Source organism: Sinocyclocheilus anshuiensis, unplaced genomic scaffold (genome assembly GCF_001515605.1).
Source record: "Sinocyclocheilus anshuiensis isolate Anshui unplaced genomic scaffold, SAMN03320099.WGS_v1.1 scaffold234, whole genome shotgun sequence".
Taxonomy (NCBI): Eukaryota; Metazoa; Chordata; class Actinopteri; order Cypriniformes; family Cyprinidae; genus Sinocyclocheilus; species Sinocyclocheilus anshuiensis.
The window spans coordinates 2,299,493-2,311,145 of NW_015544165.1; the positions used below are offsets into that span (position 1 = coordinate 2,299,493).

The window sequence follows — 11,653 nt, forward strand, 5'->3', positions numbered from 1 at the left end:
TTATATTTTGTTCCTCTCTTTTAATCCGTAATATAGCGCGTGTTCCGTGGCACCTAAACGTCACACGCCTGCCACAAGAGCTCTCACTTTTTACAGCCACTGGACACCGCGATTGATGCCCGTGATTTTTAATATTAAGTTATCTGACTTTGGCTGTTGCATGTTCTGTGACAGCTGCATCTAGATTGGACTGGCGAAGTGTTATCTGGGGCAGGCAGGAGTAGCAGCGTTTTCTGTATGGTCATGGGCATCAACCGGAGTGTAAACAGACTGAGAGATCTTAAGGCATGCGCGACGCTTAGGTGCCACGGGACGTGCGCTCTATTATGGGTTAGAAGAGAGGAAGGCAACACCATAGGCGTGGGAAATGGGGGTGCTGAGGGTGCTGCAGCACCCCCTGATTTTTTCTGTGGGCAACTGTTTTAACTGTTGGGAATAAAAAAAATAAAAATCGGAGTGTCTATTTTCACTAAGTGCAAATAGCCCGCCTTGTTGGCAGAGGCTATTTACACTAACTCTACCCACCAACATGTGATTGGGCTAGTCAACATTACAAAAGACAGTTGTCAATCGTCAGATTCAGTGGCATAGATGGTAAAGCGTGTGCTATACTCTTTTTGACGCGATCGACCCGGGTTCGAATCTGCCTTTTGGCGAACTTTTTTTCTCCCTTTTCAAATTCCAAAACACATCAGAAAAGCATTTATTTTTAATAAAAATGAAGGAAATAATCAAAAAGTAGAAAATAAAGTATCGGGTAGGGTTAGGGTAGGTGTAGGGAGGGCTTTTGTCCCAATAAGGTGGCATCCATTTAATAATTTGAATTCAAATTAAAATTTACACTCTTAAGTTATATATATTATATTATATTATATTATTGCATACTGTTTTGTAATGTATTACAATGCTGAGGTGCAGATAATTGCCACTATTTGCAATAAGTAATTAGCAGAATATCCTGCTATTTTAACGTAGTATAAATAGAATCTATAGCTATTTGCACTTAGTTTTACATTACATTTAGACATTTAGCAGACGCTTTTATCCAAAGTGACTTGCAAATGAGGACAATAGAAGCAATCAAAATCAAGCATAGCATCATTGGTTTAACCAATGGCCTGAGTTTGGGGCATGTATGGCTTGCATCTGTTTATCCAACCAATGGCAGACAGTTGAATTGGCCATTTGAAAACTAACTTTATTTTTGCAATTCCCTTTGGTGCTGCAGAAAAACTTTTAGTTTTTGGCTAATTAGAATTCAGTGTGTAATGAAAAGCTTATGATATTGTTATTTATTCCTACAGGTGACCACTGACTTATACCATGTACTAGAAAGGAAGGGCTACCAGCTGGAGTGCCGTGGACTGGTGAAAGTGAAGGGGAAAGGAGATATGACCACTTATTTCCTCAACAGTGGTCCTGTCTGCAGTTAAAACTGACCAAATGCCTCTCAATGCACTGAAATGAAGGAAGGACAACAAAAGGCTCTGAATGGGATTTGAGCAGATCCAAATATAACCACTCACAAGTTTTCTAGCTCACAAGCATTAGTTGGGCATGTGTGGTATTTATATATGCACCTATTGGGAATAATGAGGTACGCTCTACCTGAAAGATTTAATGAAGAACTGTTGCCTTAGAGAAGACACTGAAGAAAGTTTGGTTTTCTTTTTTATTTTGTGGGAAAGACTTCTTCCATACCAAAATTTGAATTCTTTATTTATTTTGACAGGTTTTAAACCATGTAAATAAAAAATGGTTATATATTCAAGCATCAAGAAGCAAGAAGAAACTGACCAAAGAACAAATTATTTGTTATATATAGTAACACTACACACGCCATGTAAACTGTTTGAAATGTCCGAACAAGTGTTATTCATTTGTCTGGCTTTTCTTTTTTTGGCCTCGTGCCACTCTCTACCACATCGTATTCTATTATAAACACTAAAGCAAAAAACATCTGTCTTCATTGAAGGCCTTAGAAACAGGAATCCTAATACAAGTGACTTGTATTTACAGTTCGTATGATTTATGAGTGATCAACATGTTTTTCCCTTTTAGTATTTGTGTACAAAAGAGGTAAATGAAGGACGAGAATGGCATTGGACAAATTTTCCTTGGTCATTTGTTCATTTATGTGTGGACGGTGTGTAAATGTGTGTCTGTTATCTTTAAAAGGACATAATAGCTCACAGTGAGGTTTATAAAATGAATTTAAAATAGCTTTTTTGCCAGATTAAGTGCTAATTAGATTAAATTCTTTGCATTTATGTGTTCAATTGATAACTGATGTAATTTCCCTCTCATTTGAGTTCATAAATGTGTTACACAAATTTCAAATCTTAATTCATTCCTGTATAAATCAATGAAAAAAATTAACCTAAATATGACCAATACCTCATATAATTCCAGCACAGTATGGTCAGCAAAGGTATAAGTCTTCTTAAGACCCTTGTAAATATGTGTAAATGTGATGACAGAGGCCTGTTGGGCTTAGTGGTTGCTGACAAATGTGGCTGGACTGGAAAGTTGTTCGTCTGACAGTGTTCAGCATTAATCCATTTCAGCATTTCCTCATGAACGCTCTTAGTCATTCTTGCACATTTGTCAACATTATTTAAAAATTATGCAATTACCAGTCAAACGCATAGGTTGAGTATTTTTGCCATATTTCTGAATTTACCATTCCTACTGTATAGATGCATCTTGATGATTGTGTTGCAAGAAACATCCTTCACCGTCCTTAACATGAATTTCCCAATATGAATGTACATGTATGTTTAACATTCTCACTTTGTCATAGACATCAAAGCACATACAGTTTTTAGTTCAAATATGTTTGTGGTACATGGACCTTTCAGGACCTTTTTCATTAAAAGGTGGCAAATCGATAAATTGGGTGTTTTTTGTAAGAATGATGTCTCAATACCATATCCACCCAACACTAGTTTGTGCAATTTGTCATTTATTTCTTCTCATTTTAATTACATGTGGACATACAGGCCACAGGCAGAATAAGCTGGACAAAAAGGTTAAATATTAGGCACTTTCCACAAATATGGCATAAAAAAAATGAACCTAAAATACTTTTTTTAACAAGTGGTCAGTGAAAGCATAACATTCAGAAGTAAAGTTGTCAACCTCAGGAGGCCAAGCTAAATTTTATCTGTTAATTTTCACCATAAATTCATAGCAAAATATGTCACTCAGCTACATGTAACTTACATTAGTAATTAAAATTAGTTAATTAAAATTATTTAACAATTAATTAAATATGATTTCAACAGATTGTCAAAATAAGCTTTTAATTAGTTTTTGTGCTAGGTTTATTTTATGTTAGCTATTTTATTGAACATAAATGTAACACATCTGAAGTAGTGATGGGAAGTTCGGATCATTTTACCGACTCGGACCTTTGAGTCTCGTTCAGCAAAATTAACGAATCTTTTTTCGAGTCATTTCGTTCATTTCGTTCATTTTAACAAAATATAATTAAAATGTTACGTGTTACTTCCCTAATATGTCTACTACTTACGCAAACGTTGATCACACTACAAACAATAAAAACGAACGAATCGTTCAAGAACGACCCAACACTAATCTGAAGTAACGGAATAGTGCACACTATTTGGAGTGCGCCATTTGTTAAAAGATTTCCTTTTATTTTACTGTACATCAAAAGAATGTAATACCTCAAAACTAAGCCATCAGGTAGACAGACAGACAGACAGGCCATTGTTGGGTGTGAGTGGCTCTAGTGATTGTTGTGTTAATGGACTCTTCTCTTTGTTCATGCTCAGCTTGGTGTCTTTTCTTCAAGTAGCAGCAGTCTCATGTCAGGCGATAGTTTGTACTCACGATTCTCTCCTACAGAAGTACCGACCCCATTTCCTCTTGGCCTGCCTTTGTCAAATGTCTGAATAAATCTGTATTCGGTTACACGTACGCGACACAAGAGGCATTGAATTTAAATGCATCCCAGTTAATAATTTATATCTGTTGATGTATAGTTTGTTACCACATCCTTTCCTGAGCCTTAATTAAGTAATCAACGTCATCCAATTTTAGACAAGTGCAAAGCAACACTGAAATTTCCCTACATGTTTAACAGCACTTTCAACAGTTAAAACTTTATTTGTGTGAAAAATCTATGATCCCACAACTGAAATGATGTGGTGAGCGAATCGCTGTGTTTGAATTAATCTTTAAAGTGAATCATTCTCGTTCACTTCCATGTACTGAATCATTTTGGTTCACTGAATCTCCCCTTTGAAGCGTGTCCGGTTAGTCACTCGTGGGGGAGATGCTTGTGATGCTTAGGCTAAACTATTTTAGCCGGTTTTGACACGCAAAACGACTCTTTGTTTTGAACGAATCGGGTGATGAATCCTTCGGTGACAAAAAAAGACAACTACCTACTCGCGTACGGATGTAGCCTACAGCAAACCGCAGAAAGTATCCGTGAAGGAATCTTTTTGGTGAACGCGAACACATTCAATAGAGTCGAATCACTGAGATGAATCAAAATCCCCATCATCACTAAAATGAAGGCCCGGCTTTAGGACCCAGATGACTCTCAATCGTTTGAACGCATGGCACCTGTTGCGTTCAAAGGGAAGCCGGGAGGCCAGTGCTGCTGGTCGCGTGAAGCCGTCGCGCGCTTAGTGAACCCAATATCTCTAAAACGCGAAGTTACAGAGTAACAACATCCGTCTGTCGACTCTCGCAGCTGAAACGAACAGTGCCGCGGTAGACGAGGAAACACCTATCTATCTACAGAATGCTTCTGGGAGAAACACATGACTGACTGAAATTACTACAGGTAAGCTTTGAAAATGTAATTAAATGAGTGCTTTATTTGTTTCGACATGTTTCGCGTCATGTCTGTTGTCAACCAAACCTAACCTCGGCGTATCTTCCTCTCCTCCTTGTCATGAGCGGGTTTCATCTTTATTGTTAATAGCACACAAAAGCTCGTTCGTCGTACATTATCCTCATTTATTCGAAAATAAGGCTTCTAGAAGACCGTGAAAGACTGAAATCAGTGTCATACTGTAATGATTTTAACCATTATATATTCTTGGCTCACTTCCTTATCTATTCCGATAAGTTTCGCTTAGTTGTCATGTTGCTTGGCATATTTTTTTGTATAAACTTTAAGGAAGTGCTTGGGGGTTGCGAAATTTGCGAAACACGCAGACTATTCAGTAGCTAAGGAAAAATGCGGTTTAACCAATATATGTTACTTCATAACTTTAGGTTGTAATAATAATGTCCATATAAGCTCTGACTCAGTTTTAATGCAGGAGAACCAGTTTTAGTTTGAAAGATTGGGAAAGTCTGAACACCTACGCAGAAGTTGGCCTGACTGTCTCTGGTGGCCATTAACCCGCCTTGGGATTTGTGATGTAGATGTTTTTAAATAGACTGGTTCCATGGGCACTGAGGTTACCGATTCATTTAACACCATATGTTCCATTGTCCTCACATTTCCTATTTTAAAAAGTAATTACTTGAGGTTAAAATGCAAGAATAATAGTGCTTTAAATTTGCCAGTCCTCAAGATGACCATTAAACTCCTTCCAAGCAGTTGGTGAGATCCAGATCCTGTTCAGTTAGTCAGATCACAGGCAACGTGTCACAGTTGTGAAGTGTATTTATGCAAAGCTTCCAACACCACCCATTAAGTGTAGTGGGAGTGTGCGTGAGCCACCTGCTGCCACGTGGATCCAGCAGGGTGACGGAAGGATCAGGTGCAGAAGGGTGTTTGTTGTCAGGTGAGGTTTGTTTGCTCTGTTGCTGTGCTCCATGTGAGAGTCGACAGTGCAGGCTTTCACTGCTAATTAAGAGTGGGACATGGCTTGCTTTGTTGTGGAGTTTGTGTAAATAAACAATTTTATTATGGATCTTTTTTTACATTTTGGTGGCGATTGTTTTTCCTTCATAAGTGATTTTTGGTCTGCTTTCACAGTTTGGTGACTGAGATTGGCCAACAGAATGCATCTGAGGCGTCGTCTCTCCCCCCTGAAGCTTACTGTTCTGGGCGGCACTGTTTTCATGGTGATTCTGGTGGTGCTCCAGAGGGACGTTGGCAGCGGTTCACTTCAGGACCCCTGGCTGCAAGATCTGTCCAACAAAAAGGAAAGGGTATTCGAGATGGTCCGTGGGGCTGTTAACAACTTCGCCTTCCAGATCGGTGCCCCGCAGCCCCCATCGGTGGGAGTGCTGCCCACCCCGAACAGAAACTGCCCCTCGGGTTTCTACACTCAGGCGGATCTCAAACCGTGGATCGAGAGACCTCCTGAGGACACTCAAGCACCGGGAGCCAATGGCGCAGCCTTCCAGAAAGCCAGCATGACTGCAGAGGAGGAGAAGGAAAAGCAGGAGGGCATGACCAGGCACTGCTTTAACCAGTTTGCCAGTGACCGAATCTCCTTGCACCGAAGTCTTGGAGATGACACCCGTCCACCCGAGTAAGAATGGGCACATTGTTTGGCACCATGAGAAAATGTGGAATACAAACAATTCATTCAATTCAGCAACCAATCCGCCATTATAATGATTCCCTTCATAGGTTAAAGTTAGGCAGCACTCATGACGTGTGTTATAATGTTTGCTGGCATTTTAGATGCCTTTTAATTTACGTTGACTCATTTGATCCGTTTACACAGAAACATGAAGGTGCAGATTCATCTGTTGATTTAAGGCTGGGGCTAAAGCCCTATGAATGCTGCCCAAACACTCATTGTAAATTAGAGTCTTTACTGTTTTGCTGCTTTTGCAGTTTCTAATCACACCTTCACCTGTTGCATCACTGAGCAATAGGTTGACGTGTTATGTTTCCTTTTGAATCTTATTATATTTAAACACTGTGTTGAGTAAAGTGCCTTGAGCAATTTGCATACGTCCTCAAATTTATAATACTGTTAATTACAATGTTTAAATGTGTAATTTGGGAATTGTGCCTTAGAATATTACCTTCAACTTTTTAAGGCATGTATGTTTGTCAGGGTTATTATAGTTAACTAAAAATAAACCATAAAAATGCTTTCATTACTTTCATTAAAAAACTGAAGTGAAATATAAAAGAAACTTAATTTATTTACACTAGAAAGCAAGATGACTTTTCTCATTTACATTTAGTTTAACATGATATACTAAAATAACAAAAAATAAATAAAATTCTAGATATAATTAAACTAAAACTACATTATATATAAAATAAATGCTTATGTAGTCAAACATCCTCACCCTTCAGAGGACTACGAAGCTATACTAATCTACAGTAGTCAACATTTGAAGTGGATCAAATCCTTTCATCAAAGATGTCCTAAAACCAAAACGATACCCGTTCTTGTCTTGGGTCAACTTTGAACTTCTTTGATCCACTTCAAATGTTTACTACTGTATATATATACTTTATATGGGTATATATAGTACACACATATCTATAGGTTTTTTCATGCGTCCTTTATAGGTGTGTTGAGCGAAAGTTTCGCCGTTGCCCTTCGCTCCCCACCACGAGTGTGATCATTGTGTTTCACAACGAGGCATGGTCAACACTTCTGCGCACCGTGTACAGCGTGCTGCACACCTCCCCGGTGGCTTTCCTCAAAGAAATCATACTAGTGGATGATGCCAGCACAGCAGGTGGGCCCGACTTTATCAGTTCTTGCTGTAAAAATTAACTACCCGTAGACATAGTGTTATTAAATGTTCTTGGCTCAATGGCAAACAGTTTTATTTAGTGGAATGTCACTTGTACAAGTGCTTCTTCAGGTGGGTGAAAAATGCCACAAACATACATTAACAAAAGAACCAGTTAAGACTGCCAAAAAAAAATAAAAAATTTGCGTAAACAAAGGAAGTAATATTGCATTGTTGAAACTGAAAACATGTATTAGCCAACTAGTCCATAGCAAAAGTTACTGGCGATGAAATATTAATTTGTATTATTATAACTTAATTTTTCCTCTTCATTAGTTTAATTGTTCCCCTCATTAATCTCCTTGTTAGTTTTATGTATTTTGTTAGTGCTGTAAGCGATAAGATAAAGGAAGTGTGTCAGTTCATTTGAAGTCTCACCACAGGAAATATCAACGTGCTCTGAAACTATTTTTAGTCATTGAAAAATATCACGTTGAACAGTTGACAAAGTTACAGCTGACTTATAAAGTTTTGAACACCGTATTAAACTCATGCACTGCAGTTGAAAAATTTGGGGTTGTAAGATTTAAAAAAAAAAAAAAAAAAAAAAAGTTTTTGAAAAATCACATCCTCACTAAGGCTGCATTTGTTCAAAAATACAGTAAAAATAATATTGTAAAATGACAATTTTAAATTTCTTTTTGAATATTTTAAATATTTTTAAATAATATTTTAAAATCGAATTAATTTGTGGTGGCAAACCTGAATGTTCAGCAGCCATTACTAATATGCTGATTTGGTGCTTAAGAAACTGGGTTATTTAAAGAAAAAAAATTGTACAGTTCAAAAGAACAGCATTTATTTGAAATATGAATCTTTTGTAACATTATAAATAAATTTGCTGTCAATTCTGATCAATTTATAAGTATTGAATAAGTAAGCTGAATAAGTATTAATTCCTTCAACAAAAAAAACCTTAATTATCCCAAACAATTGAAAGGTATTATTGTTGTAGTGTAGTTTTTGTTCATACAGTGCCTTTCAAAGGTACTTTACAATACAGAAGAAACAGAAAACAAGATTACACTAATGTCATCCTTCTACATTTGATCTTGTGTGTTGTTGCAGAACACCTCCATGAGAAGCTGGAGGAGTATGTGAAGTCACTGAAGATCGTGAAGGTAGTGCGTCAGCCGGAGAGGAAGGGCCTCATCACCGCGAGGCTTCTTGGAGCCAGCAAAGCCCAGGGAGAAATCCTAACCTTCCTAGATGCTCACTGTACGTGTGTCATCACTTGTCATGAATTGCCCTGCCCAATTCTATTGACTCACACAGCATACCAGTTTCTGTTAGCATGTCATTAACATCCATCAGTCTCATTATTTGTGACTGGATGGAAAGTAGTTTTTCAGGAACCTGCTCTTCAGGTCCATTGGCATGAGCTTAAAGTTGTTACTCCCATGATTGCATTTTATTTTTTTCTGGCACTCATGTCATTTGCAAAGTTATGTGCCATGAAAAAGGTCTAGTATGTGATGCTTATCTTGTTCGCTTTGAGCCATTGTAGGCGGGATTGAAGACTAGCAACATACACCTGTGTAATATTATCCTATATTTTACCTTGTATACGATGAAAGTTTTGAAAAATGTGACATGCCATCTTAGCATATATGCTTGAGTAGCATATTTACAAACCCTCTTTTCTCTTTTGTCATGTTTTTGTTGTTACAGGTGAGTGTTTCCATGGCTGGCTCGAGCCTCTCCTTGCTCGCATTGTTGAGGAGCCCACTGCTGTGGTGAGCCCTGAAATCACAACCATTGATTTAAACTCTTTCCAGTTCCACAAGCCCGTGGCGTCGGCCCGTGCCCATAACAGAGGCAACTTTGACTGGAGTCTCACATTTGGCTGGGAGGCCATTCCAGATTACGAGAACGCTAAACGCAAAGATGAGACGTACCCAGTAAAGTAAGTCACGCATGTTTTATTTAAACCTTGCTCTTAATAAGCTTGGAAGTGTTTCCGAGAATAAAAACAAATTTACGTATTAATTTTGTTGTGATTGATGCATCAGTATTTACCTTTACCAAGACAAGCGTATTTGCTTTTTTTATCAATTAAAGAGATTGTTTACCCAAAAAAGAAATGGTCATTTACTCAACCCTCAAGTTGTTACAACCTGTACAAAGTTATGTGCCATGAAAAAGGTCTAGTATGTGATGCTTATCTTGTTCGCTTTGAGCCATTGTAGGCGGGATTGAAGACTAGCAACATACACCTGTGTAATATTATCCTATATTTTACCTTGTATACGATGAAAGTTTTGAAAAATGTGACATGCCATCTTAGCATATATGCTTGAGTAGCATATTTACAAACCCTCTTTTCTCTTTTGTCATGTTTTTGTTGTTACAGGTGAGTGTTTCCATGGCTGGCTCGAGCCTCTCCTTGCTCGCATTGTTGAGGAGCCCACTGCTGTGGTGAGCCCTGAAATCACAACCATTGATTTAAACTCTTTCCAGTTCCACAAGCCCGTGGCGTCGGCCCGTGCCCATAACAGAGGCAACTTTGACTGGAGTCTCACATTTGGCTGGGAGGCCATTCCAGATTACGAGAACGCTAAACGCAAAGATGAGACGTACCCAGTAAAGTAAGTCACGCATGTTTTATTTAAACCTTGCTCTTAATAAGCTTGGAAGTGTTTCCGAGAATAAAAACAAATTTACGTATTAATTTTGTTGTGATTGATGCATCAGTATTTACCTTTACCAAGACAAGCGTATTTGCTTTTTTTATCAATTAAAGAGATTGTTTACCCAAAAAAGAAATGGTAATTTACTCAACCCTCAAGTTGTTACAACCTGTAGGACCTGAACACAAAAGAAGATATTTTGAAGAATGTTGGTAACCAAACAGTTGCTGGTAACCATTGACTTCTATATTATTTTTTTCCCTACTGAGACAAAATTTTTCATTTTTATGTGAACTGTCCCAATTGACACAAGTGTTTGCAAGGCCACATTTCAATACAGTCAGTCATTTTAAAATCCTGACGGTGATCAGAAGGAGTCTTGTATCACATTGAGGGTTTTTTTGTGATTCTGACCAGCCATTATCCTGTTTGTTTCCTTGGTACTAGTCAAAAAAATGAATAAATGGAAACATTGACCAGTAACAATGGAGTATTCCAGAGAACCACATAATGAAAAGTTATGAGACGTGTGATTTACACTTGATCTGTCTGATATAAAGAATACTATTTATTTATTTTTTCTGTGTGGATTAGGCTATTGGTAGTGGTAAGTGATGTTTCTTTATTGGATAAATATCTGAAGTAATCCAACAGGGAAGTTGCATCTATCACATGTAATTTTGACAGCGAGCTGCATCGAAACACAATGTAACACTGCTGGACACTGGCTGTATTTGTGACCCGTGCTGGCAAAATGAGTCGGAATGCGCACGGGCTAATTTTGAGCTACAGGCAAAAAAAAAGTTAATGTCGATTTTGAGGTTTTCACAAAAGTTAGTTCATTAAGCCCTCGTCTAGCGACCCCAATGCTCCAAATAATAATTTTAGATGTTTATTTACCTTTATTTGTACGTTTTCCGAGAGGAGTACCTATTCTCCACTTGTTCTGACTGCGCGATCCCGATAAATATACACACATACACAGAATTACAGTATTTAAGTATTCACACAAACATAATCTGTTATGTCTTAAGTGAACGTTTGGGAAACTGTTGGGGAAAAACATCTGATGTGTAACATTATATTAGATCCGTGCATCACAGTCGGTCTTAATATAGGCCGCCTCATTAATGTTAATCTAACAAAGAAAAGCGGGAATCACTTGACGCTATTGATTGAACTGCTTTTATAGTTTTAATCCATTTATTTGTAATTAACAGACTAAAGGGATTTTTACATTTGGTTATTTGTTTTCTTACTTGAATGCTTTTGTTTAGATGTAAAATGAAAAAGGTAATGTTTTTTTTTTTTTTTTA

General features: G+C 37.7%; 2 protein-coding genes across 5 annotated transcripts in view; both read left to right on the forward strand.

Annotated features, from left to right (window-relative positions):
- adcy6b (adenylate cyclase 6b) overlaps nucleotides 1-2,935 on the forward strand; it is a 49,236-nt gene extending 46,301 nt beyond the window's left edge. For all 3 annotated transcript variants that reach the window (XM_016495890.1, XM_016495891.1, XM_016495892.1), the window contains one exon: nucleotides 1,305-2,935. In XM_016495890.1, coding sequence (XP_016351376.1) covers nucleotides 1,305-1,433 — 129 coding nt within the window. In that variant the 3' untranslated portion in view covers nucleotides 1,434-2,935. The remainder of the gene's footprint in view (nucleotides 1-1,304) is intronic.
- Nucleotides 2,936-4,584: 1,649 nt separating this feature from the next.
- The window catches only part of LOC107695825 (polypeptide N-acetylgalactosaminyltransferase 6-like), a 13,830-nt gene continuing 6,761 nt past the window's right edge, over nucleotides 4,585-11,653 (forward strand). For both annotated transcript variants that reach the window (XM_016495894.1, XM_016495895.1), the window contains exons 1-5: nucleotides 4,585-4,822; nucleotides 5,972-6,473; nucleotides 7,478-7,650; nucleotides 8,776-8,925; nucleotides 9,379-9,613. In XM_016495894.1, coding sequence (XP_016351380.1) covers nucleotides 5,998-6,473; nucleotides 7,478-7,650; nucleotides 8,776-8,925; nucleotides 9,379-9,613 — 1,034 coding nt within the window. In that variant the 5' untranslated portion in view covers nucleotides 4,585-4,822; nucleotides 5,972-5,997. The remainder of the gene's footprint in view (nucleotides 4,823-5,971; nucleotides 6,474-7,477; nucleotides 7,651-8,775; nucleotides 8,926-9,378; nucleotides 9,614-11,653) is intronic.